Source organism: Lethenteron reissneri, chromosome 48, assembly GCF_015708825.2.
Source record: "Lethenteron reissneri isolate LAM-NWPU_2019-01 chromosome 48, ASM1570882v1, whole genome shotgun sequence".
Classification (NCBI taxonomy): domain Eukaryota; kingdom Metazoa; phylum Chordata; class Hyperoartia; order Petromyzontiformes; family Petromyzontidae; genus Lethenteron; species Lethenteron reissneri.
The window spans coordinates 11,337,432-11,364,082 of record NC_083826.1 but is presented as its reverse complement, the minus strand read 5'-3'; the positions used below and the strand labels follow the sequence as shown (position 1 = coordinate 11,364,082).

The following is a 26,651-nucleotide window of genomic DNA, read 5'->3' as shown; positions in this document are numbered from 1 at the left end:
TTTGTATTACTTTAGCATAAATACATGTTCGTTTTGATTCATATATTTTTTCCTGACTGTATATGAACAAAAATACACAAATTCTCCCAAATTGAAAATAGGTAAATTCAAAATATCACTGTCCTGGTCACAAAATCAAAGTTTGTGGGGAATAATCGCCATTTTCTGTACGTTTGAGGCATAATCAATTAGGAAATAACGCTTACTATCCAGGAACAATAATTGTGTTATATAAGTGTAATTATATAAGGCATTGTTTGTTTTACACTGATTGGCTTACACCAGAGACAGCCTTCTTTAGGGCCTTGTCTCACCAGTGTCAACCCAGAGAACGGCGAACGTCTGGTACAGACCGAACAGTTTCAAAGACAATATTAATTATCAGAGCATGTTTTTCGATTTAAAGCTTTCGTGACTGCAGGGATTCATCTTCATGGTTCTTTCGGTAAAGTCACGTAGAAGGGAAATAATAAAATAATAAAAATAAACCATAATAAAATTAAATTCTTATTTGTATTATTTCCCTTCTACGTGACTTTACCGAAATAAGAGCATCTTCTTGGTTATTTCGGTAAAGTCACGTAGAACGGAAATAATAAAATAATAAAAATTATACATAAAATCATTCTCACGTTTCGGCCACAACGCAAGCAGCCGTCCTCAGGTGAAGAACAGGTCTGTCGAAAAGACAGCGTCTGAATGGGCACCACCAGGCTGCGTGACTTTACCAAAAGAACCAAGAAGATGAATCCCTGCAGTCACGAAAGCTTTAAATCGAAATTCAAGAAGAGCATGTTTTGCTTGCACGTTCACCATCATACAATTGCGTGTGGTTAATGCAGACATGATTCCTCGCAGAGGGGTAAAAAAAAACCCTCTTATTTCCCCATACTTTATTACCGGTCAATCACGAAATAAAGGTCTCAATTAAGTTTCGAATTGCCTTTCCTTAGCCATGGCCCACCGTTGTTGAAGGGCATTGGTGGGAGGGGCGAGCGATGTGGGCGTGGCTTGTAATGCACGGGGGGAGGAGCCAACTCGCCTTGCCCCTCCCCCTTTGCCTTGACACACGGAGACACCCACACACGCGTGTCCCGTGTGTCCCCTTCTGCCCAGTGGTGGTTGTTGTTGTTGTTGGTGGTGGTGGTGTTGTTGTTGACGGTGCTGTCATGTCGTGTCCCGTGGCGAATCGGCGTTCACCAGCGCAGGCCAGCGAGCTGCAATGCGAGCGTTGAAGAATAAAACAAACCACAACGAAGGGGCCAAGGCAAGCAAGCAAAAGCTTCGTCGTCTTCTTCCCATCGTCATCATCAGTCACCATCCCTTTCCTTCGTCTCGCTCTCTTGACGAGCCGACGTGACGAGAAGATGCTGTCTCTTCTGAGAATTACAGTGGTAAGTCGTGGTGCGTGCTTCGTCTTACGCCGTCGTTTCGTAACGATTCAAAGCGTGCATTGGGCGGATGATGATGTTGTGTGCCCGGGCTAATTGTGGGTTTCAGAACTGTTATCAATGCTCGTGGTTGCGAGGGTGTAGGGGGGACATACACTGCCTGTCACTGTGATCACCGTTAGATTGTCTCACTGTGCCACCCACCGTGCAACCACCCACTACCCCCAGCGCAATCAATGTTGCAAGACGCTGTGTGTGTGAGACATCTTTCGCCTTTTGCATGCCCCGATAACAGCTGTGTTGTGTTGTTTTTGTCTTCCTCCCCCCCTTTTGTATTTCCTGCTCACAAAAGTCCTCACTGCCCTTGACACAATAATAAATTGTCGTCGTCGTCGTCGTCGCTACCCCGTTTTGACAGCAACCCCAGTTAGCACCGTGCATTTTGATCTACGCGCAAACATTTGCCTCGGGTGCCTCGCATGCACATTCTGCGATGGTGCAGCCCTGCCAGATTGGTATCCCCTTGCTGCTGCTGCACATTCTGTTTCTGGAAGGACCCACTCACTATCACGCCCAAACACGCCTATCCTTGAGAAACGACCTTTACGTGGGGAAATAATGGAAGGGGATATGCATTTCATCTCCATAATACCTCCTCCCTCCCCATCTACAATACGGACATTGGTGCAGTCCGCTGCAAAAGTCTTGAGGGCCATAGCAACAACGGCCTGCACCTGCGACCTTTTGGAATGTTTCATCTTACGTGGGGGTGGCTGGAAGGGATGTTCTTGAGACATTCACAAGCCTCTTGGTTACACGATGCAAAAAACAACCATTGCGTCATCTTGTTTTCTCTCGTATGGTTCGGCTCCAGTAGCAATTGGGCAAACTCTACGGTGTATATGTGTAGTAATAGGAATATTTTAAGCGGATATCAAAATGTGGTCCTCTGAGCCATTGTTGGCATTTTAGAAAAAAATATGGCACAGAATTTCAAACTCGTCCTGTTGTTTATGGCTGTGTTAGGTTTCTTCACAATGCACATAGCTCGTCTCCGGCTCAGATTTGTGTTACCTTTGGATATTTTTGTTGTTGCCAGGAAGATTTACCGCGAGTGTGTGGTTAATTATTGTTATTTTTATAAGCCACTGCATTATAAACCGTGCAACGTAAATGTGATTCCTGGCCATGGCCAGACCTGACCTTCCCCACTTCTGCCTGTTACCAACTATAGCTGACCAGCATGGCGAAGTATGATCGATGCGGCGTGGGGGAAGCATTCGTTCTGCAGCGGATCATGAATAATGATAATCTTGATTTCATGATGAGCCTTTTCATAATGAAATATCTCTAAACGCTGTACATTAGAAAAAAACACACTCCCAAGTTCTGTATAGGTAAAATCCAATCGAAATACAGTGAAAGCTGATAATCATAACTACACTCGCAATATAGCTAAAATGAAAAAAAAACTCAAATAAAAGACAATAATCTAAATATACCCTTTATCCAGAAAAGCCTTTGTGTCACAGAACTTCTTTAGAATGGCACTGCATTAGAATGTTGGGCAAATTCTCGACAGCAGATACTGATACATGTAAAGTTTTTCCAAGGGTGGTTGAAATAGAAACCCTATTGATCTGGTGGCAACAAAACAAGCCATGTATTCAGTCCACGCGCCAGTAGTATTGAATGTCACCAAGGTACATTCATGCAACTCGACTTCATTTTTAATGGGGGGACTATGCTCGCAGTCATGGATAATGGAGAAAAAAGATACTTTCCTTGGCTAATCAGATAAATGTAATACATTTATTATGTAACAAACTCAATAGACAGCGAGAAAAGTACAGGAACACGTTGATAGCAAATTAATCTGTCTAAATATCGTAGTGTTTATGTTCATATATTTGTTATACTGTGGTTACAAAATCTGGTTCATGGTTGTTTTATTGGAATGGAAACTCACTTTTATGACAGAATGGAAACCAAAATTGGCAGTCACATTCCTGTTAGCTGTAAGTCAGCTACAAACTTCCTCAATGAGTGTCTCCAAATATGGTCGTTACTTTTACAATGTCAAGAACTCGCTCGTAAATAAACTTTGACCAGTTTCAGAAAAAAAAAACAAAGTCAAATGCCAGGCCTCTATATATGTATGTAGTTTTCATTGTAACTGCCAGGTACAAACAGTGTCCACAGTGACACAGCCCTCCCTCCATCTGTCTTATTTTGTCATTGTTTACAGGTTTCCTGACCTAACTCATGGTTATATTTAACTAGGAGGGAACACTTGATCGGGATGGGTGATTAGTTGTTACTGGACACCAAGAGCTGTCAGCCAACCAAATCTGCTCGCCAAAAAAAATGGTAAAAATAGTTGCCCGTGCGCAAAGCCAACGTGTGGGATGTGTGTACCGCATACGCACAGTCATCTCCACAGCTAAACTCCAGACCCCAAGCATCGTAACTTCTAGATTGTTGCAACAAAAATACTTTCACGTTTTTTGAGTTGTATCAAATAATTTCCCAGTGATATTTTTCAACAAACATCTCCTATGAAAAGATCCACCCGGGACCTTAATACTAAATGCGCAAATGGCCCTGGGTAAATGGTATTTTATTGCGTAGATTTTATGTCAGAAATGTAGTATAACTTCTAATTTTTGTAGTGACGTAGGGGGCAAAAATTGCAGATCCTATTTTCTGTGATGTCTGCTAATTTATTAAAAACTTTATAGCAAACAAACAATTCGGATAATAGGAAGTTGTTCTGCAATATGGGATGGGAATAAACGTGGATAAATATTAAAAATATTAAGAATAGTGCACGGATAATAGGAGTATCTGCAGACCCTACAGCTCCCACAGATAAAATATGAGTTGCGGGTAATAGTTCTGCTGTTTTGTGGAAATGTATAAGATGTTGCTTGTAAGAAACGGTTGAATTAGTTTTTTTGTGCCACATGTCCCTCATGTCCCCACGTCATGTTTAATTATGATACGGTCCACAGTATATATAGACACATTAAAAGCTAAGTATGTCTCCATATACCCAGAAAAGTATCAGGCGCTGCTCATCTTGAACCGGCGTTGGAAATTCCACATTTAATTTGGCAGGGACTCGCCTCTCTGAGAGAGTAACTGCTGTTCATTTCCCACATAGGGGTGCTCAAGATCGTACGAAATTTCCCCACCACTGAGAAATATTTACTAAGTCGTGTATTTATGTATGTTGGACTTCTTTCGCACCGTACGTTGCCAACCGTGGAAATCGTAGGTGTGGGGGAAGGACAACAAAGTAAACATAATTCTAAATAAATTAGTTTTCAATCTACCATCGTGTGAACTTGTACGTCACAGAAAGACACCGCAGTGTAATTCAAACAAACAATCGACGACTTAATAAACAAGAGCTTGCTACCCTACCAACTGAGCAACCTCAGTCCTTGCAGTGTATACACACATTGAAATCGTCATCATGAGCCTTTGCCAATAACCATCATGAGATGAAACTCCTTCTCAAAGCGGCCGCCACCTCCCGTAATTACACGATGTAATAAAATTCCGCTATGTGCTGGCATACCAGCTGTGATTTCTTCGTTCCATCTCATTGGTGGGTATCCTCTTCGATGCTTTCCATCCATTGGCTGCTATTCAAGTTTTATTCTTGACCACCTGCCATCCCTTCTCGCAACGTGTCATGCCCACTTATTTTTCTTGAGAGTTTTAATGATGTTTTTAGCCTTCGTATGTTTTGAAATACACTTGTTCCTCTTTTTATTCTTCTATCAGTGTAATTTCAAAACCAAATATTTATTGAGTATTATAAATGGTAATGATGTATATAGAAAGGCTCGAAAAATGCTATTTGGTAAAGATAGTCTATTCTGAACTATAACTATAATGTTATGAATTTGGACCTCCAAAAATTACAACTCCATAACATTTGGGGATGCAAAAAGTTTTGGTATAGACCGAGTTCGAGGAAAATATTCATCTGAATGTTTATAATTTTGCAGAATGCACTTGTTAATCATGTTTTAGAATCCAAACGCAAACAATTCACATTTAGGGCCTTACAGAATTTCAGTATTTATTTATTTTCGAATTAAGTTTGCATGAAACATTGCATTGTCAATAATTTAAACTATTCAGTACTTTATTTTCAAGTTTGGGAAAACCAATAGAAAGCATGCGCGACCGACTCCAGTTTATTAATAGTTTTGTTTATAACTTAGTGAAATCACAACACCTTGCATTGCAGAGTATGTATAATTTTTTTATATATGGCTGAAATATGACTAAATATGCAAGCGGCTGTGTGTGAGTTCAAATGCCGGGTGGGGTAGGTACCTTACTCTTTGGCTATTTCGGTAAAATCACGTAAAGTCAGCAGTTGTTTCTTGCTGTGGTTGTCCCACCTGATGACGGACGCTTGTGTTGCGCCCGAAACGTCGTGATTCAATTTATTTTATTTTTCTACCTACGTGATTTTACCGAAAGAACCAAAGAGTATGGATCCCTGCAGTCACGAAAACTTCAAATCTAGATTGGGGTAGGTACCTGTTTGTGCGGATGAGTTGGGAAAAGGTGTCTTAGCTGGAATCCTCTTGAAGCGCAACTGTAACAAGAGATGATCGAGATCACATGATGCAGGTTCACTGTCCCTGTACACAGCTTATCTGTATACATTACAGTACCATTGATCAGACCAAATCTATCCGCGACAATCGATGCCTCGATTCTGTGGTGTGGGACAAAGTGACTTGTATTCAGAACTCTCCTCAGCGATCAATGTGTCAGAGAACAGCTCTGCAAAATGACATCCATTCCAAAGGCACCCCAATAGCACTCAAGTAAGCCAGTCTTCTCTTGTACAGATAGTGCACCTTTAACCCTCTGCAAACATTGCCCAGCACATAAACATTTTTTTCTTTTGATTCAGAGCTGCAAAATGCCAACAAAATGTAACGCAATTTTTTGTTGACTGTTGAGAACATCAACTTGCTGCAATTGATAAGCTTTGTTTAATCATGAGTGTTCAGAACCTGTATTGAAGCCCTGCTTCTCATCCGTGTTGTATCATTGGGGATCCTCTGAGGCGCATAGCAACCGCACTTGAATTGTACAGATATAAACCGTGAAAGTGTTTTTTTTTTATTGTATTTGAAGTGTTGTTCTACTCACAAATGTATTCCTTTTGTGCTACCAGCATCATGTTATAAGATGGAAAAATCTATTCCGAAATCTTGCAGAGCAGTGCATCATCCAGTGTCGAAGAATGGCTGCACTTTCGTTTTATTACAGGGCTTCTCCAAAAATCATCCATCAAACGGCCTTTTTATACTTTACAAAGTAGGGTGCACACCTTTGAAAACACTCTGCTATGAGATTGTTTCATGGCAGTTTAACGGGTATACATTTTTTGTCAATAAAAAACTGGAATTTCGTCAAATGAATCAACACAGCCAAATAGAACACGATGGTTTGTTTGTTTGCAGTCATCGGTGACCAGGTGATGATCAGGCTGAGAAACCGGTTTTAAATGCAGAGTCTCACAGGTGCCAACTCAGTGTTCTGACCTCTGAGTCAACTTATAATATAAAATGTGTGTGTGTGTGTACTGCTGCATAGGTTTTTGTGATTGTGCTGTGTACCTGCCCAGTGTGTTTTCAGGTTTGACCACGTGCTGTTCGTCGTGATAGTGGACAATTAGGAACCAAATTTCCTGGGAGCTTCTTCCAAACACTGAATCGAAAGAGTCACCAGCACGAAACGTTGGACATCGTGCCGATCAAACGGGCAGCACGACTCGGAAGCGCACGGGAGAGTTAAATGTGTGTGTTTGAAACTGTTTATGTAACCGCGCAGGCAAGGCCACTCAACGGGCTGAGGATCTATGGACAGCCGACTGTCGCGTGCCTTCCCAGCAACAGCAGCAGCAGCCACAGGGACCATGAAGCCCCAAGCCGCTGCTTTTCTGGTGGTCCCCTGCTGGGTAAGAAAATCAATCATTAGCCACCTGTGGGGGTGTGATAATTGTTGTGTTTATGTACGGCAGGCTGATGAAGCCATTACTGAAAGACAGCCACAATTATCGTTGGGATTATGCCGCGGTGTAACGGGCAGGACACTGGACTGGTAATCCAGAGGTCACCGTGTTGATTCTCCTATCGTGGCAGATGAAACAGTGGTCCAAGTTTTTTAAAACCCCATGCCTCTGTCCACCCAGCAGTATAAATGGGTACGAAACAGTGGGTTGGCATTTCGATTTTAAGCTTTCGTGACTGCAGGGATTCATATTATTGGTTCTTTCGGTAAAGTCACGTAGAAGGGAAATAATAAAATCTTTTATTATTTCCCTTCTACGTGATTTACCGAAAGAACCAAGAATATAGTGGGTTGGCAGTTAGACTGCGGTGGGGTGAAGTGTGGGTACCTCTTACAAGTTGTCTGACCAATGTGGAAGAGTAGGCTTTTGTGTCAGCAGCGGCACGAGCAAGAACATTGCAGGGTTACACCTTTACCTTATACCACTTTTCTATTTTTTTTCCAATTATATTTTTGTATTGATTTATTTGGAGGAAATAGAATTTTCAGAGAAAACTCATACATTCAAGTGAAAAAGTCTGAAACTCCACACAGATAGTCTGATATAACCTACTTGCTCTGCTACCCTACTTTACAAGAGGGGGATACAGACTGGACTGTCAAGGACATGGCTCAGAGGGCAAGGGTCTGAGTAAGAGGCAATTGCTCCCACTCTGATAACTGCAGCTTAGTGCCTGTGAGTCCCACGAGAAGGCATATTTTTGGTGTTGGTAAACAGGTCATAATTCAGCTGGTTGCAAGACTCAACTCACAGCTGAAAGGTCACAATTCAAAATCTTCTTCAGGGGCTGACTCAACTTGTCATCTCTCTGGGGGTGGGGTCCATAAATAAAAACCACCCTGTGAAAGGATAATAGTGGTTGTCTTTGCGATTGACTGATCCTGACCATGTGGAACTTCAATCACTGTCTCAGGGATACCAACAACGTATGAGCATCACTGAATTCTCAATTGTGCATTGGCACACCTTGAAATGTGTATATTGGTCTTTGTTATCCTAATATATAATTATTAATATATATAAAAAGCGAGAACCCTGATGTCACGCTAACTCCGTAACGCTACCATTAATAATACTCATGAGCGGAACATTATTTTCGATTGCATTTTTTCAGATTTACTGCAATACGTCCATCCTTGGATGGGCTATAGCAGGGGTCCTCAAACTTTTTAAACAGGGGGCCAGTTCACTGTCCCTCAGACCGTTGGAGGGCCGGACTATAGTAAAAAAAAAAACTATGAAGAAATTCCTATGCACACTGCATATATCTTATTTTGAAGTGAAGAAACAAAACGGGAACAAATACAATATTTAAAATGAAGAACAAGTAAAGTTAAATCAACAAACTTGTCAGTATTTCAATGGGAACTATGGGCCTGCTTTTGGCTAATGAGATGGTCAATGTCCGGTTCCATATTTGTCACTGCTAGTCGTAACAAGTGATGCAAGTGTGCATCCGTTAGTCTAGATCTGGTTGGAGATTTCAAATGTTTAATTCTGGAAAAAGTCTGTTCACAGACATAAGTGCTGCCAAAGATGGTTGCAATTTTGAGTGCATGGTTCCTGAGATGAGGATATGTCTCAGAGGGGAGAGATGCATAGAAATTATGAAGGCTGCTTGACATGAATGCGTCTTTCAGAGAGTCACAATTCTGCAGTTCAGCCAGTTCCATTTGGTAAATTGTATCCACATTTTCAATGTCAATAAAAAATGGATTACGGAAAAGCTTATGTCCTGTTCATGGAGATGAAGCTCTTTAAATCCAAATTGGAACTCCTTTTGCAATTTTTCCAGTGAATCCACACATGTTTTGTTTGGGAATGCAACCAATGGTTTTTCCGCTAACAGATTTTGAGTTGTGGGGAGATGGCAGAAGTTTCCCTCCTTCACTTGTTTGATGAGGAGGCCTAATTTTACTTCAAATGCTTTGACATGTGATTGCATATCACAGATGAGCTCCCCCTTTCCTTGAAGTTGCACATTGAAACTGTTGAGTAGCTCTGTTACATCTGTCAGAAAGGCAATGTGCCATTTTTATTCTGCATCATTGAGCTCTGGTACTTCTTTGTTTTTTTAAAGCAGAAAAGCTGTAATCTGTGGAAGTAAGTCATAGAAACGTTTCAAAACTCTCCCTCGACTCAGCCAACGGACTTCTATGTGATACAAAACATCTTCATAGTCAACATTTAGCTCAGACAGAAATTCCTGAAATTGTCTGTGGTTTAGTGCATGAGCTCTAATGAAGTTAACACAAGATACTACAATTTTCATAACAGAGTCCCACTTCAGTGATTTACTACACAGCGCTTGTTGGTGGATGAGGCAGTGTATGGCTATTGGATGAGAATGGTTATGTTTGTCCATCTCTTGGTTAATGCTAGCAATTATTCCTTTCTTAGACCCCACCATGCTAGGAGCACCATCAGTTGTCACACTGGCTAGTTTAGCCCAGTTCAGCTCCAAACTATTCACAGTTTGGCAAACCTTTTCATAGATACCCTCTCTTCTTGGTTCTTTCGGTAAAGTCACGTAGAAGGGAAGTAATAAAATAATCAAAATAAAACATAATAAAATAATTTGCATATCAAGAGGAATTTAGCATATTTATGGGAAATGCAGGAATGTTATTAGTACTACATATGCAGCACGGGCATATATAGTACTAATCACATTCCTGCATTTCCCATAAATATGCTAAATTCCTCTTGATATGCAAATTATTTTGTCAAGGCGCTCTTTCCCCCGTTTCCAACCCAACTTATATATGCTCCAAGCTCGTGTGCTGTTTCATTCAGACGCTGTCTCCCCGACAGACCTGGTTTTCACCTGAGGACGGCTGCTTGTGTTGTGGCCGAAACGTCGTGAGAATTATTTTATTATGTTTTATTATTTTATTATTTCCCTTCTATGTGACTTTACCGAAAGAACCAAGAAGATGAATCCCTGCAGTCACGAAAGCTTTAAATCGAAAGATATCCTCTCCTGTAGATGTTCCTTTGATGCTTTGCAGTGCAGCAAGCTCTTCTGTGACTTCGAAATAGTCATTCGTCCCACGAATAAAAATTAGAAGTTGTGCAGAATCACGAACATTATTGCTTTCGTCGAGTGCCAAGGAAAAATAGGAAAGTTTTTGTGTGGAGTTTTGCAAATGCTGATGCAAATTGTCTCCCATTTCTTCAATCCTCCGTGTAATTGTAGGTCCTGAAAGACTCACTGTACTAAATAAATCGGCCTTCTCTAGACACATCTCTTTGGCAACAGAAAGAAGGCATTCTTTAATAAATCCTCCCTCCACGAATGGTCTGCCAGTGCACGCTATTAGCTTGGCAACTTGAAAACTTGCTCGCAGTGATGAAATATTTATCTGCTTCTGCTTCACAAAAGTATTTTACTGAGTTGTTAATGTATTTTTCAGTTTTAATATTTTATCTTTTCTCACTTCTCCGACCAAACAATCATATTTATCTTTATGTTGAGTTTCATAGTGTCGACGTAAATTGTATTCTTTGAACACAGACACTATATTCTGGCATATCAGACACACAGCTCTTTCCTTGTACTGCATGAAGAAGTAATCATAAGTCCACTGTTCTTTGAATATCCTACACTCCGAGTCAATTTTTCTCTTTCTTGACATCATTGTTTCCTAGGGAGTCAAGATTGCTATTAGTAAAATACCAATATATATAGTGCTACAAAAACAATATACCAGCAATAACTTTGCCCACACAGAGACATACAGACTGCACTGCCCATCAATGCAGTCTGATTGGGGGAACTCCGCCCCCTCTCCCTCTTCCACCAATGACCGTCCTTCTCATGTAGAAAAAAAGTAACAGACAGGCAGCGGCGGCAAAAACACCCGGCGGGCCGGATAAATGTCCTCGGCGGGCCGCATGTGGCCCGCGGGCCGTAGTTTGAGGACCCCTGGGCTATAGGCTAGTATATATCAAATATCTGACGTTTCTTATTGTCACGATTACACACTACCTGTCTATTAAAAGTATTTTGCGCTTGCACACTGTTTTAAAACGAACTGCGTGCCTGCTGTCCTCTGCCACCAGGGCCAGACCCAAGCCCAAGCCCCAGCACCTCCGCGGACGGTTCCTCTCTGCCGCGTCTGCCGGTGCCGCCTCTCAAGCAGACCCTGGAGCGCTACCTGCGTGTGCTGGAGCCGCTGGTGACGCCCGAGGAGCTGGAGTACACGCGCAAGTTGGTGGCCGAGCTGGCGCGGCCCGGGGGCCTTGGGGAGGTGCTGCAGTCCCGCCTGGAACGCAAGGGTCGCAAGACCGAGAACTGGGTACGAGCGTTGCGCCCCTCGTCATAATTGTTGTACAGCCACAGAAAATTCTGCAGTTGTACGATTGCATCGTGTTGTTTACCTGATAGCAGTAAAATAAATCCGAAAAAATGTGTTCCCCCAGATTTATCCCGATTCAGCTATCGCTGTCAGGTTGTGAAACGAACAATCTGTTTGGAGCTCTCCCAGAGCGGTGTGACCAACCTGTGTTAGAGGACAGTCTGCAGAAGCAGCTAGCACAGAGCTACTTTCTGAGATTACTTCAAGTAACCTCTAGCTATGTACAGTGCGAAAAAAGTTCAACATACATATATGGTCAGCAAAATGAGGGACAGCACTTTCCAAAATACCCTCTAAAGTCTCTTTTAAGAGCTCCCTCTGGTGAGCACGCAATTAAAGGGCTGCACCTTTACAATTATAATGAGAAACAGATGCTACAGAACCTTTGTCGAACTGTGTTCTTGTCAATGTCTCAACGTCCATCTGTCCGAGCAGAACAGCCCCCAGCTGCCCCAGAAATCGAATTTTCCTCACGTGAAATCACTCTGTGTTGAGTTCACTAAACTTCAATGTCCTCAGACTTGGCTATGCTGTTATTGTTATGGGTAAACACCCCGGTGGCCAGGATGATATTTCCAAGCACAAATAGTCATGTTTATTACCTTCTCCTGTGGCAAGAGATTGTTTATTATTTCATTTATGTTAAATACCTTCCAGTAAATCTTTCTGAAGTTGAATGTCAACCTCAAGAGGCCCTGAATTATACACTTGCACACAATTTATATGAGGAGTGAGTGTAATGATTCTACATATTTTTTTATGTAAAGCTTTTGTGACTGCAGGGATTCATATTCTTGGTTCTTTCGGTAAAGTCACATAGAAGGGAAATAGTATAAATAAAACACAATAAAAATTATCACGACGTTTCGATTGCAACACAAGCAATCATCATCAGGTGTGAAAACTAAAGAAAAATATTGCTGTGGTTTTCACACCTGATGATGATTGCTTGTGTTGCAATCGAAACGTCGTGAGAATTTTTATTATGTTTTATTTTTATTATTTTATTATTTCCCTTCTACGTGACTTTACCGAAAGAACCAAGAATATGATTCTACATATGCTTTCACGGTATGAGGTACCAGCAGTGTCAAGATCGGCTTCTCTGAAGGAGGTTTGTGAAGGACGCGACTAGGGAATAGAGGCAGTAGCCCTCCAGAAACAATGTTGGCCAGAGGAGTGACGCTCACAACAACGAGCAGAGCACCGGGCGGTTAAAATGCAGAAGGTTGGCACGGTGGGGAACACAGTTGGTGAATCGGCCAGTCTTCTCAGTCAGTCAACCCATGGCACCTGGGTCTGTTCCGTGACCTCCTACCAGCAGGCTTTCAACACTTCACGTGGCCTCAAAGTGCACGGAGCATGGCACAAGGGCCTTGGTGAGGTCACCGCTAAGTAGTGTTGAACGGCGGTTGTTGCTGCAAAGCTCTCCAATGCGTTTGTGGGTTCTACCGCATGTTGTTTGGCACGATGTTCGACAAAGCACATATGAGGAAAACGTCAGACATAATGTAAGACATGATGCCGAACAACACGTGGCACAACCCTAAAACACTTTGGAGAGGGTGTAACAATGCACCGATTTTTTTTATTAATATTGATTCTTAAGATCACGCTATATGTATTAAATCTCAAGTGCAAGAAACAATGTTTTTCACTTCGTATATGTTGTTGGTAATGGTTTCACATTACTATTGCAGCACAACAATTCCCCACAATATAAAAAGATAACTGACTGAATCACAACAATGAATCATATTCCAACAGATGGCCTCACAATAATCTTAAGAATTCACTTTTTTATCCATCGTAATTGAATCCATGGTAATGGAATTCATGGAATTACACCATAGAACACGGAACCTAACAATCACAAAGTTTTAATATCGTTTTAGCTCATATATGGATTATAAATGCTGTCACACACCAAGTTAATGTCGTACATAACAGCCCATTGCATTGCTGCATCTAATTTGCCTGCATTATTCTTTTAACTACATTGACAAGGAACTGCCTGTATGCAAAACTGTACCATATACTCGACTGAAATTAACATGGAGAGAAAGAAAAAAATAACACGTAGCTTCATGGAAATAACGTGGGTTAATAACGTCATTGAAACTGGGATGACAGTGAATGGTGAAGAATATTTATGGAGTTGCAGGCAAGGTATGGAGCTCATCCGAGAGTACTGAACCGACTCGCGTGCTGGTGCTATGTGGATTATCACACCGTGAGAGGTGGGGGCGGGGCTTGGCGAGGCCTTCATTGAGCAGTGGATTGACCATGGCCATATGCTGAGTGAACCATGCATGCGCCTGAAGTCACATCAAGACAAATAAAGAACCTGTATGGCCAAAGTCAAGTGAGAGTGTTTCCCTGCTCACAATAGGCTTGATTCAATCGTGGAAATTCCACATTCCCATGATGGGAGCCATGCAGTAAATAGGATGATGACCCGTTGACTTCTCACAAGGTGGCACTCCTTTTAAAGGAAGAGTAGACGGAGTTTACGCTCACTGGAATTTGAACTGGAAATCTCCCGATTGCGGTTGGAGCGCTGTAACCGCAGTGCTCAAACTACAGTATACCATAAGTGGGGCATGCCACCGCATTATGATTGTTGCCAAAGCGACATTCAGAGACAGATTTAATTTCGTATTAAATCGCTTTACATTGTAATGCAATATGCACCATTATTAATGCACGACAGCTAGGCCATAGTTATAGCCAACTTAAATCCAACAAATCCTTTAATTTAAAAGCCACTTTTTGATTGGTGTCCTGCAAGAAATAGCTGAAACGTATGCTTATAGCTTCTGGGTATTTCACAAAGCTACTCATCATCATCAGCTATGGTCGATCTACTGCTGGATTAAAGGCCTTCCCAAGTTGCCGCCATCTCTCCAAAACCTGCGCTGTAGTAATCCAGCTAGCACCTGCACACATGCCGATTCCATCATTCCATCTCCTTGGTTATCATCCTCTTGCATGCGTTCCATTCCTTGGCTGCCACTCTAATATTATTATAATTGATCACCGGTCATCATTTCACCTAGCAACGTGATGGGTCCTAAGCCAAAGTTTTTTTCTCAAGAGTTTTAATGATGTCACTAACCTGCATATTTTCTCTAATCCATGTGTTCTTGTTTCCTTCTTGCAGTGTAATTGCAAGCAGGCATCTCTCTGCATGCTTCTTTGTGTACTTGTCAGTTTTTGTTCACTTTTGTTATTGTTAATGGTCATAGTGAGCGGTACTCCCTGAGTTTAGTAGTTCTTTTTGTTGCACATTGATATATCATTTGTCATTTTAAAGTTCAACTCCAAAGGCATGCACCCCAATATGTGCTGTTACATTCACTAACTGATATATCAATTATATATCAGATGCAAATACCACATTAGCATGGGAAGTACATCACACTGATACAGCTGTGAAATACCCACCCACAGCCATATACCCATTGACTATTGGAAACAAACCCGACCTGGTTCAACCTAATCACATTCCGTGAATCTCCCTGTCCATAACTCCCTACAACTGCAAGTGCAGGCAGCTAATAGCAAGGTGTCAAGTTCAGCAGGTCAGGCAACGGCTGTGAGCTTTGCACTCATGCCCGTGGTTTACATTGGTTGTTTTCAAGCAGTGGAATCCGCTTCTGTTGCAACACACCCTGTTATTGCTCACACACTATTTTCATTGTCAAAGCCACCCCGATCCCCCATCCTGCCCCCACCGATCTCACCCATTGAAGCTGTAAGTAAACAACTTGAGCACTTCAGCTTTGATTATTGGAACGCTGTCGGTGTTCCAGTACATGATAATTATGTTCAGGCACGCACATAATTCATAAACAACAACTGAAGTGCTGAGTAGGTTTGACCAGTGGTATGGAGCCCAGAGATGTAGCTTGTACCCTTGATCTACTTTTATGCAGCACGGATGTTTACAGAGCCTGATGCAAATAGCTGACAAGGACCTCACCCTAGATGAACTCAAGTTAGAATGGGCACCCTCACCATACTTCAACTGGGCCCCGGGAGCAGAGATTGTCGTATTTTGTTGTTGTTGCTGTTGCGATGTAGCCCCGGCCGCGTGTGAAAAAATTGTGCACGTAAACATTTTTTTGTCGCTGCACGTTATATAGTTTCAAAAGTGGGTTATATCATGATTGTTATGTATTTCAGAGCCAAACTTTGCCAGTTGATTTGCAGGATCTTTACACAGGCGATGCTTGTCAAATGCATATTGGCATCTTTCAGTGGCCGCTATATTTTCAGATGCGGCAGGGTGGTACAGCAGTATCGTTTGTGTTTCAGAGCAAGAAGCGCCTGGGTTTGATTCCTGACACGGTTGCCTTTCCGTGTGCAGTTTATACGTTCTCCCCCTGTTGTGCATGAGTGTCCTGCAGGTTCTGGGGTTTTCTCCCATACATAAAACAAAAAATAAAATATAACCAGCATTGGCAAAACCTCCCAATGCTGAAAATATACCCGCGAATGAATTTTGGATTTTACTTAATAACATGGCCCCCTACTGAAATAGTTGAGCCTCAGTGAGGCTTTCCTGCGTAAACAAGTGTAAGAACAATAAAAACATATTGACATGAATAAGCAATTAAGTCAATGATTTTAAACCACACTGCGGTGCTCTTTGTTAAAAGTAGTCATTGTTCTCGTGCAAGATAGCCTATTGCTTAGGCAGTGGCTTGCTTCAACGTCAAAGCACGCTGATTGTGTGTTACTGATTGCCATCGTTGTGTTGTCAGTTGTGCCCAGGTTATGAGTGCTCATGGGTGTGTGCGTGCGCCTGTGCTGGTTGCTATTGCAGCTTTTGGACTGGTGGGTTAACACGGCGTATCTGGAGTGCCGCACGCCTCTCGCCGTTTACTCCAGCCCTGGGGTTGTCATGCCCCGGCAGAATTTCCGCGACACCCAAGGACAGCTCAAGTGAGTCCTCACTGATGATTTTGTATGGCCGATGTACGGTAATTCTAGATTTGAAGCTTTCGTGACTGTAAGGATTCATATTCTTAGGTTTTTTCAGTAAATTCACGTAGGTAAAAAATTAAAATTAATTAAAGTAAAATAAAATAAAAATTACGACGTTTTGGAGGCAACACAAGCTTCCATCTTCAGGTGGAACCGTCACAGCACGATAGCTGTATCACTTGATATCACTTGATACAGCTATCGTGCTTTATTAATTTAAATTTTTTACCTACGTGACTTTACCAATGTACGGTAAGCATTGGAGATCCCGTTCCAATTTCTTCATTGGAAGTTTGTGAATTGCAGATAGACCACCCTGAAATGTATATTTAGGGCATCTCCAGGTTCTATGGTCCATTGTTTGGTGTTGGTAGCTGCAGATACACACAGGAGAGTTTTTTTTTTAAGTTCTACTTGTACACAATCGCCTCATAAACATCTTCCGTTGTTTGTGCAGATTCGGTTAAGCGGTGCCCATTGTTTAAGTTAAAGATGGAAGCTGGGCAGTATGGTGGTGGTGCGGTTGCTGAGCAGGTGTTCTTTGGGCACGTTGCTAAAACCCTTCAAGCAACATAGGACACCAGTGACAAGCCGGTGGTGGAGTTGAAGGCAGGCAGGTGAAGGCATGGCCACATTAACTTTAATGTGGGCCCTGAGTTGTTAACTTTTGAGAGTGTTTGGTTATTTCAGTTCTAGTTTTTTAAGTGATATACGAATCGTAATTTTTTCTGTAATAAAAAATTAACTAAATTATTTAAATTTTGGCACGTAACTGGTAAATAACAATGAGCGACGCTGTGGCTTAAATTACCAGGTGACCTATGGGATTTATCTTTGTGCAACAGTACTGTGATTCATCCATTAGAAAAGTCGAATGCTCCCACATTAAGCCGGCCCTGGCTGCAGGTCACTATTAACAACAAATGCATTCATCAGTCGACTGCTGGATGAAGCCTTCCCCACATAATACAACAGAGAAGGTCGAATTGGTGTACAATTTTGATACCGACTAAATACATAAAGCCAATGTGTGAGCCTAATTGTGCATAATTACATAAATAATAATGTCCTGCCTCTTTGTGAATCTACTGCTGGATGAAGGTCTGGCTACCCCGTGTCGATCATGGGAGTTGTTTGACCATACTTTTCCAAGCTGGTCAGTGCGGGTTGGTGAAGGGGGCACCCAGGTCTGGTTTAGATATCACTCACCACTCATTTCGGCCATGGCTGGGAATTGAAATCAGGTCACCGGCTGCGCTATGAACCACTGCACCACCGCTCCTCAATGAAATTGTATGCGGAGGAATACTTTTAATTGGAAACATGGGCAGGAGGCATGTTTGCTTGAAGATGAGAAATGGAATCTAAATATACATTGCGATAACTGAGGTCCAATGGATAGGGTTCTTGGCTGCCAATGTAGGAGACCTCATTAACAGCACATGCCAGTGGGGAAATTTTACTCCCTGTATATACTTAAATTTCAACAAATTGCATTGCAATATAGATGGGATTTTCTTTTAAATGAGTTAACAAACCAGTATTGTTCTTAATTAGGTGCATGTTACAGCAGACGTATTTTTGTGATCTTTTCAAGAATGTGATTGTGTTACCACCATGGGCAGCCAACCTGATACCCGCTGCTGCGTGGTATCCATAAGATTAAAACAAAGACACAATGGCTCAGAATCTTCACAGTTTGCCATTAAAATACAGGTACTATCCACTGCTGCATGATGATCCCCCAACGTGTTGTGCAGGTTGTCGTAGGGGGATACTTTACCACATGAATCAGATTTATATTCTTAGGTTATTTTCGGTAAAGTCACGTAGGTAAAACATTAAAATTAATAAAAGTAAAATAAAATAAAAATCACGACGTTTCAGAGGCACAGCCAGATTTGCAGCAAATCTGGCTGTGCCTGTGACGGTCCCACCTGATGACGGAGACTTGTGTTGCCTCCGAAACGTCGTGATTTTTATTTTATTTTACTTTTATTAATTTTAATGTTTTACCTACGTGACTTTACCGAAAAAACCTAAGAATATGAATCCTTGCAGTCACGAAAGCTTCAAATCTAGAACACATGAATCAGTGCGGAATGGTGAAGTTTCAGTTTCATTTATTTGGTAAAGCCCTGTGAGCCATTCGGCTCTTGAATCGGGTGCAACCACAACAAACAAAAAACAAAAACATGAACAAGAAAACATCTTAAAGTGACTATGCGCAAACAGAAAAGTCCAGGAAAAAACTGCAAAGTCTTCCAGAAAAAAAAAGCACCGTACACCAACGCTGTGCACAAATCCCAGTGGGATGCAAGTCAAACAACAACAACAACCACAAGACAACTTAGATTAAAGCCATCATTCTAACTCCGTACTACAACAAACAAACATGGCCAAACCAACATTTTTTCGAAATCACCAAAATAAAGCTATAAGCAATGTAACAGTGATCATAGGAACTGTGACCGAAATTTCACAATAAACGACATAAACCACCATAGCTGGCTGCATGAGTCATTCCACAACAGCAGGAGCATCAGTCGGAGTATCAACATTTTTAAATGCACCTTTAAAGATCAGCACACAGGCAGGGAGCATTGATGCAGGAACAAAGTAGAGTGCAACAATCGATTTTGCTGCACTCCTCTCTGCTGTTCACATTGTAATGATACTAATTTTTATCTATAAGGCGAAAAATGCATCCATGGATCTCAGTGCGCCATGTACAAAGTTAGGACATATATATACTACAAAGTCAAGAAGCCACTGGTCATACATGGGAAGTGTAGGCCAGATGAAACAGGTGAGTCTTTAGCCCTGCAAGAGCTGATAACACCATTTGTATGCGTGGTAGTTGCCCATCAAAACACTTAGCTTTCGAGATTGGACGAGTTTGCATGCATTCTGGATGATTTTGTCAAAGGGGACATGACCTGAAAGTCGCCAGTTGAATATAACTTTGCAAGCAGCAGGAAAACATCATGAACGCTCCAGTAAAAAACGTGTTAGAAGTAATTTACTATTCAACACTTGCTGCTGACGTTTGAAATGCTGATGTGTGATGATACTCGCAATATATACCGATTCATTTTCACTCCGAAACCTAAGCCCCATGTTGTCAGTTACAAGCAATCACAGGAATCTGTGTGCCCCTCAGGGTGCCATCACGTCGTGTCAAAACGCCTTCTCCGATTATCTTCATGGTGTCCACAATGTGCCGTTACCCCCGTGTTAAGATATACCATCACATGTTGCCCGTCATATAATAAGCGGTGATGAAATATGGAATGACAGGCGACATATTGCGAGTGAATATAATTGGAATATGTAAAAAGGTAAATATAGGTCAAAAGTGCAGCCCTGCAAAAGCTTCGCTCATGCTACTGCTGGCAGAGGGGCCTCTGCTAGAGGGAGCTGTAGAGGGTTATTTGGCCTACTCTTCCACACTGGCTATTCATTTTGGAAGAGGCAGGAGTTTCCACACTTCACCTGACCACAGGCCCACTTGCCGATCGTATCACTGTGGTGTACCTATTTTCACTGCTGGGCGGGCAGAGGTGGGAGGCGTAGACGATTGAATTGGCGACCTCAGATTTTTAAGTCCAGTGTGATGACCATTTATCGGCAGCAGCATCACCATGATAATATTTAAACACAAATCATGACGATGGGTCACTATACATTCACAGCATCAGACCATCGCAGTATTCACTTGAAGCGGCGACTCGTCCAGAACGTTCGTTGATTTATTATTAATCTCATTAGAATTGGAAAATCCTAAATCGCCCTCTGTGTGATTACCATTGTGTTGCCTGTAACATTTACAACAAACACGCTTTAACCAAACAGAGCCTTAGGTAGCCGTCAGGGCAACAGGAGATTGATGGGGCACTACTTACATCGGTGACCTTCAGCGATTTGGTGGGAACTCCACATTTTTTTGCCGGACCAAATTGACATCACGAAAACCACTGCTATTAACCTGAGACAGATGGTGAGCTGTCGTCCCTTGTCCAGGTTTTGAACTCGCAATGTTCAGATTCTGAGTTGAGCAGTCGTGCCATGTGGTATTGATGATGATCATCAGCACTGCTAGATGAAGGCCTCCCAACATAATTGCTACTCATCATATTCTCGCGATGCCACAATCCATTCCGCTCCTGCATACAAGCTAAACTCATCGCTCAATCTCTTCGGTGGTCATCTTGGGCAAGCTCCCTCATGCAACTGCCATATCATCACCAATCTCCACTATTAGCCATCCACGCTTAAACAATGTCTCCTGCCCAATTCACTTATTTTGGACTTGTTCTGTTATCCACGTGTTCCAACCTCTTGTCAGTCCCTTCCCACATTCCGAGCAGATATGACAACAGAGTAACAGCGAACATCTCGGTGAAAACCTAACACTGAAGTCTCTGTTTTCCATTGCAGGTTTGCAGCCAAGCTTATTTCTGGGGTACTGGACTTTAAGCATATGCTGGACACGTAAGTCTCATCCTATTACAAATCTCAGAGAGAGAGAGAGAGGAACTTTCTGCTATGCAGAAGCGCCGTTTCCCCAAAATGTCACCTATTTGATATATTTCTTCCCTTTCAGGGCCACGGTGTTATTGACAAATGTGTGACCTTGTTTTGGTAAATATTAGTGCCTGTGCACCACTGCCAACGCAGCACCAAAAAAATATGTGTATTATGATTACCAATTTGTTTGTGTGAAATGCATATTAAAGACCCGTTCTTGAGCTACAGTCTCTGTAGTCTTCCGATTGCGGCCATGCAAAGCTGTTATTGTAGATTGCCGGATGCTCTTGTGGCTGGGTTTGGATTAATTGAGACATCGCTTCTTTGTCATCACCTTCGGAAATGAAATGGCCAAAACGTTATCCGGTATGCTGTGGCTTTAGAGAGACGGCATTGGTTCTTTTTGGTAATGGAATATGACAGCTTGGTGCCATAAAGCCTGCACTTCTTTATTAGCTTGCAGGACCTGTTCTGCAAACGGTTGCTTTCTAAGTGTTACATTTCTATACAGTATATATCTAGCGTGCCCTTTATTTACCCATAAACGACATTGGCTGTGACAGTGTTAGGTGCAAGTGTGATGTGCAAGTCGTGGCACGATTTGCTTATTGTGTAGGTATTGTTTGTAAACAGCGTCAAGAAAACCAGTTTGAAACAAGCTGTCAGGTGCATTACTCTGACAATACGAATGCACAGTATGTGGTGTTCATTTGTGTTTGCTCAATGTATACAGCTGGGATTTCATATTTCAAAGAGACGGATCCATGTACGTAAACAAAGATCCTTTTGATTTATATCCTGCCATATGCATTTAGTGTAATTATTTGCTTTAAGTTTAGATTTTGTCTCTCTACTGTTCTTTTGATTGGCATCCCATGTATTTGCTGTGGTTTACAGTAGCTGTTATTTGTAATTGCAAGCTATAACTATGAAATTTTAATTGTTGTACTGTAACTGAAACTATTAAGCTTATCCTTATTTGACTCATGTCTCCGTTGAAAATGATATTTGAATACTTTGTTGGTTCTTATGTTATTTAAGTTTCTTTTGGTACAGCTAAAATGGTTATAATATTATTGCACATTATTATAATGTTACATGCATTTGCATTGCGGTACATTCTTTGTATAATTTACAACAAATACTTCTGTGTTGGGCTCTCTGTATGCGTTTATTGACTAATGCGTTGACTTTATTGATATTGTATTGAGCTCTTGTCAGTTGAAGCCAATGCCCAGATACAATCCAGAGCGACCCCTGCTGATGTGGGGGGAGTATTTCAGCTGCTCTGCCCTGGCCATATATTTGAAACGAACGGGCATCTGCAAACATTTAATCATTTGAGTTATTTTTATTTGTACGCTTTATAACGAAAGATGTTCAAAATGTAATCAAGTTTTAGTGTAAGGTTATCCTACTCTCAGGGATGTTTTATTTTGCAAGCCAACCATATTAATCAAACAACAGAAAAAGGACAGGGTATAAATCTACAAAACACATTTGGTCTTGATAGCTACCCTTTGGCTTCCATATCGGTATTAAATACTTCAAAGGCCAATGACAGGTTGGAAAGTAAGTGTTACAGAATCCATGCAAATGCATGATTTTTCTTGTTCCATATTTATTTTTGGGTAAGGCCACGGAGTGATTTTTCCGGCAATTTTTTTTTCATTTACCCTCCACTCCCCGACAAGATTGCCACGTTAGCAAACACATTGTTCACACGTGCCAGTGTATCGATCAAAGTCTCTGTCCAATAAAGTTTAAGACTTTTCACGACCGAATTCAACGCCTACACATGATGTTTCGCGCAAACTGCTTTGAGCACCACGAGTTGGTTCACCCGGCAATAATTGAACGATTTTTATTCCCTTGTTTTTGTATTCATTTCCCGCCCCCCCCCCCCACCCCCGACATCTGACGGCAGGAATAGTCTGCCGCACGGCTACTTCCACGGCAAGCCGCTGTGCATGAACCAGTACTACCAGATCTTCTCCTCCTGCCGTATCCCTGGCCCCCGGCGCGACACGATCGTCAACTACTCTCGGCAGAACAATCCGCCTACCCACATCACGGTCGCCCACAACTACACCGTAAGGAATGCCGCGCGACTCCGCGCCTATGATCAGGCTCGACAGCTGCGTTGCACAATCGCTTCAGTCCCCTGAGAACGCCTCTCGCCTGCGGTAACGTGGGTATGCAGGAGGTCGTGAGTTCGATCTCGACCCTGACGCCTGTTGCGTGTGTCGAGTTTGCATTGTCTCTCGCCCTGTGGTCGCGTGGATTTTTCTCCGCGTCCTCCGGTTTTTCCCTCTACATTTAGACTCAACATGCGTTAAGAGTATTTGTCTGCTAGAAATTTCCACATGATCAGCCGCTTCGTTGAGCTATCATTTGTGGCCAGGTCGCTTCTGAAAAAGAGCTATGTAGCTCAGTGGGCCTTACCTGGTAACATAAACAATAGATAGATAGTTAATGTTTAATAATAATAAAAATCCTTGGTCACATCATGACCCTGTGGGATGCACAAAGCAAACAAACAGCTGCGTTGAGTTATCGGAACAGATGTATTTGTTTTAGGACATTGAAATTATTGTGATTAAAAATAAATAAACATCGTGGCTGTGGAGGCCTGATAACTCTATAAATAATCAATTGTGATTATCTGCAGAAGTGTGAACACTACTTCAGGAATGACAGCACAATATAAACAAATCAAAGTCGGGCAGCTAAATCCACAGATACAAATTCACGTTGTATCATCACTGCACTGCGTTTCTGGACATCTGTGAAACTACTGGAAATGTGTTAGAAAGTGCTTGATAGATAGCTCATGGGATTTCTCCAGGATAAATTAGCATAATTTCGGGAAATTATACATTGTTCTATTTTCATTTAATTTGTATTATTTTATTAATTTTCCTAAACCAAATATATACAACATTCGATCCTAATATCTACACATTTTCACAAGTTATATACGAATCTGAGCAAAGAATATTTGTTAAGCACTCCTATTTGTGCCTTGTTTTGTGTTTGAGATAGACTTTTTATAATGTAACACAACTTACTCGACTTCCGTGCTTTGTTTTACAAATTTGATAATTCCAAGACATCAATTTTCGGCAACACCTCAGCTGACAAAGTGAGAAATGCACGCTAAATACATCACAGCAAAGTCGACTCTGAAGCATCCGGGGTAATGGGGAGGAAGGGGTGACCAGACAAAAACAAAAACTACTGGTGAAGCAAAACGGACATAAAACTAAGCGAACAAGTACAGGTTTCTCTAGCTTTGTGCGCTAGTTGATGCGTTGCTCAAAGCGAAACAGCACAAGATCGCTGCCTGCTGAGTAGCGCATACACCACAAACAGTACACAATGTTGTCCCACGTCCGACCGCATAGCCGCACGTAAGTGAATTTAAACCACATATATGCTAAATCGCACAAAGTGAATCCGGATAAAGCTAGGGAAGCCTGTAACATGTATTCCTTCCCTGCATGAAATGGCAGTAAAGATGGAGAATGTGTGCCTGCTCCGCTTTTATTGGGGTCCTTTTAAAATAACCACCTTGCTTAACGACGCGGTTGTGATCGTGTGGGCACCGTCATTGACTCTCGCACATTGAAGGTTAGCCCATAACCCGGACAGTCTGCTCACGGATAGTCACGGCTTAACTCTACTCATCTTATATTCTTGGTTCTTTTGGTAAAGTCACGTAGAAGGGAAATAATAAAATAATATAAATATAAAAACAATAAAAAATTCTCACGACGTTTCGACTGCAACACAAGCAATCATCATCAGGTGTGAAATCCACAGAGATAATTTTTTTTCTTGTTTTTATATTTATATTATTTTATTATTTCCCTTCTACGTGACTTTACCGAAAGAACCAAGAATATGAATCCCTGCAGTCACGAAAGCTTTAAATCTAAATCTACTCATCTTATCCCAAAGTTTTTTTATTTTAAGATTCAAGACTGTTCAATAATTATCTTTTGTCCACGTTTTTTTTCTGTTGTTGTTGATGTCATAGTTCTTCAAGCTGGAGGTTTACCACCCGAACGGAGATATTCTCACAACTGGCGAGATCTACCAGCAGCTGGAGAAGATCTGGAACTCCTCCATCAAGACCACCAAGGAGCCGATTGGCATCTTGACAGCCGAACAACGGCACCGCTGGGGACTGGGCCTCAACATCTTGCTCAAGGGTGGGGAACCCACAGGCGGCAGCCTATAAGCACCCGTTTTGTGGAGAGTCGTCGGCGATCCAAGCCGGAGTCAGGCTGAACCCGACCTTAGCATTATGAGATCTGAAGAAACTACATGAGCAGAAAATCACCCCTCCTTGCCATGGCGTATATGTCCATCCACATAAAATATAAATGTATTTTTTTTTATGAATCCCATGAGCCAAATCGACTGTCTTCTGGGACTGTGTTATTTCAGTGTTGTTGATGGGATGTGTAAACATAAAAAAATTGCGCTTAAAATTTTTTTACATCGAGGGACAAATATAGGAAGAGAGGTGTATTGTCTTCTCATTTATCTTGTTACTTGTATTCTCCACAACGATGGCTCATTATTATTTTGTCATGTGAAGAGATCGCCCATGTTCCAGGAGAATTGGTCATGGGCATGTCCACTGTACAAGTAGAGGTGCAGCCCTGCAATTGCTTGTTCATGTCACTGCTGACAGAAGGGGCTTTGGAGAGCCTCCCTAGAGGGTAATTTGGTCTACTCCTTCGCGCTGTCCAGACATCTTGCAAGAGGTGGGAGCACCCACACTTTACCCCACCACCACATGGGACCTACACCGATTAACTATATCTGGTGTGTACCCATTTATGCTGCTGGGTAGACAAAGGTGGTTGTTTCTAATGCCGCACGGGGAAATAGGCATTTAACAGGTGACCAGTGTGCTAACCATTGTTCCACGGCAGCATACATCTCCTATCCGTGTGTCTGTGCAATACGTGAGCGGCCGTGTAACAGCTGTGACGTTTTACCCACAGACAAGCTGAACAAGGAGTCCTCGCGGGTCATCCAGAAGGGCATCTTCGCCGTCTGCCTGGACGGGCCCATGCGGTGCGAGTCCAACGATTTGACCATGAGCCAGATGGCCGCTCAAATCCTGCACGGCGGCGGCAGCAAGGCCAACACGGGCAACCGCTGGTTTGACAAGACACTGCAGGTGAGGCGAGGCGGCCAGGTGGCTTGAAGGTCGCCAGTTAACTGCCTTCGCAAAAACACAAA

At 42.1% G+C, this 26,651-nt stretch overlaps 1 protein-coding gene across 1 annotated transcript in view; it reads left to right on the top strand.

Annotated features, from left to right (window-relative positions):
* The first annotated feature begins 854 nt into the window (after window positions 1-854).
* LOC133354770 (carnitine O-acetyltransferase-like) overlaps window positions 855-26,651 on the top strand; it is a 39,825-nt gene continuing 14,028 nt past the window's right edge. Inside the window, exons 1-8 of the mRNA XM_061571876.1 lie at window positions 855-1,394; window positions 7,266-7,392; window positions 11,572-11,807; window positions 16,699-16,817; window positions 21,300-21,353; window positions 23,317-23,482; window positions 25,432-25,606; window positions 26,411-26,589. Coding sequence (XP_061427860.1) covers window positions 1,368-1,394; window positions 7,266-7,392; window positions 11,572-11,807; window positions 16,699-16,817; window positions 21,300-21,353; window positions 23,317-23,482; window positions 25,432-25,606; window positions 26,411-26,589 — 1,083 coding nt within the window. The 5' untranslated portion in view covers window positions 855-1,367. The remainder of the gene's footprint in view (window positions 1,395-7,265; window positions 7,393-11,571; window positions 11,808-16,698; window positions 16,818-21,299; window positions 21,354-23,316; window positions 23,483-25,431; window positions 25,607-26,410; window positions 26,590-26,651) is intronic.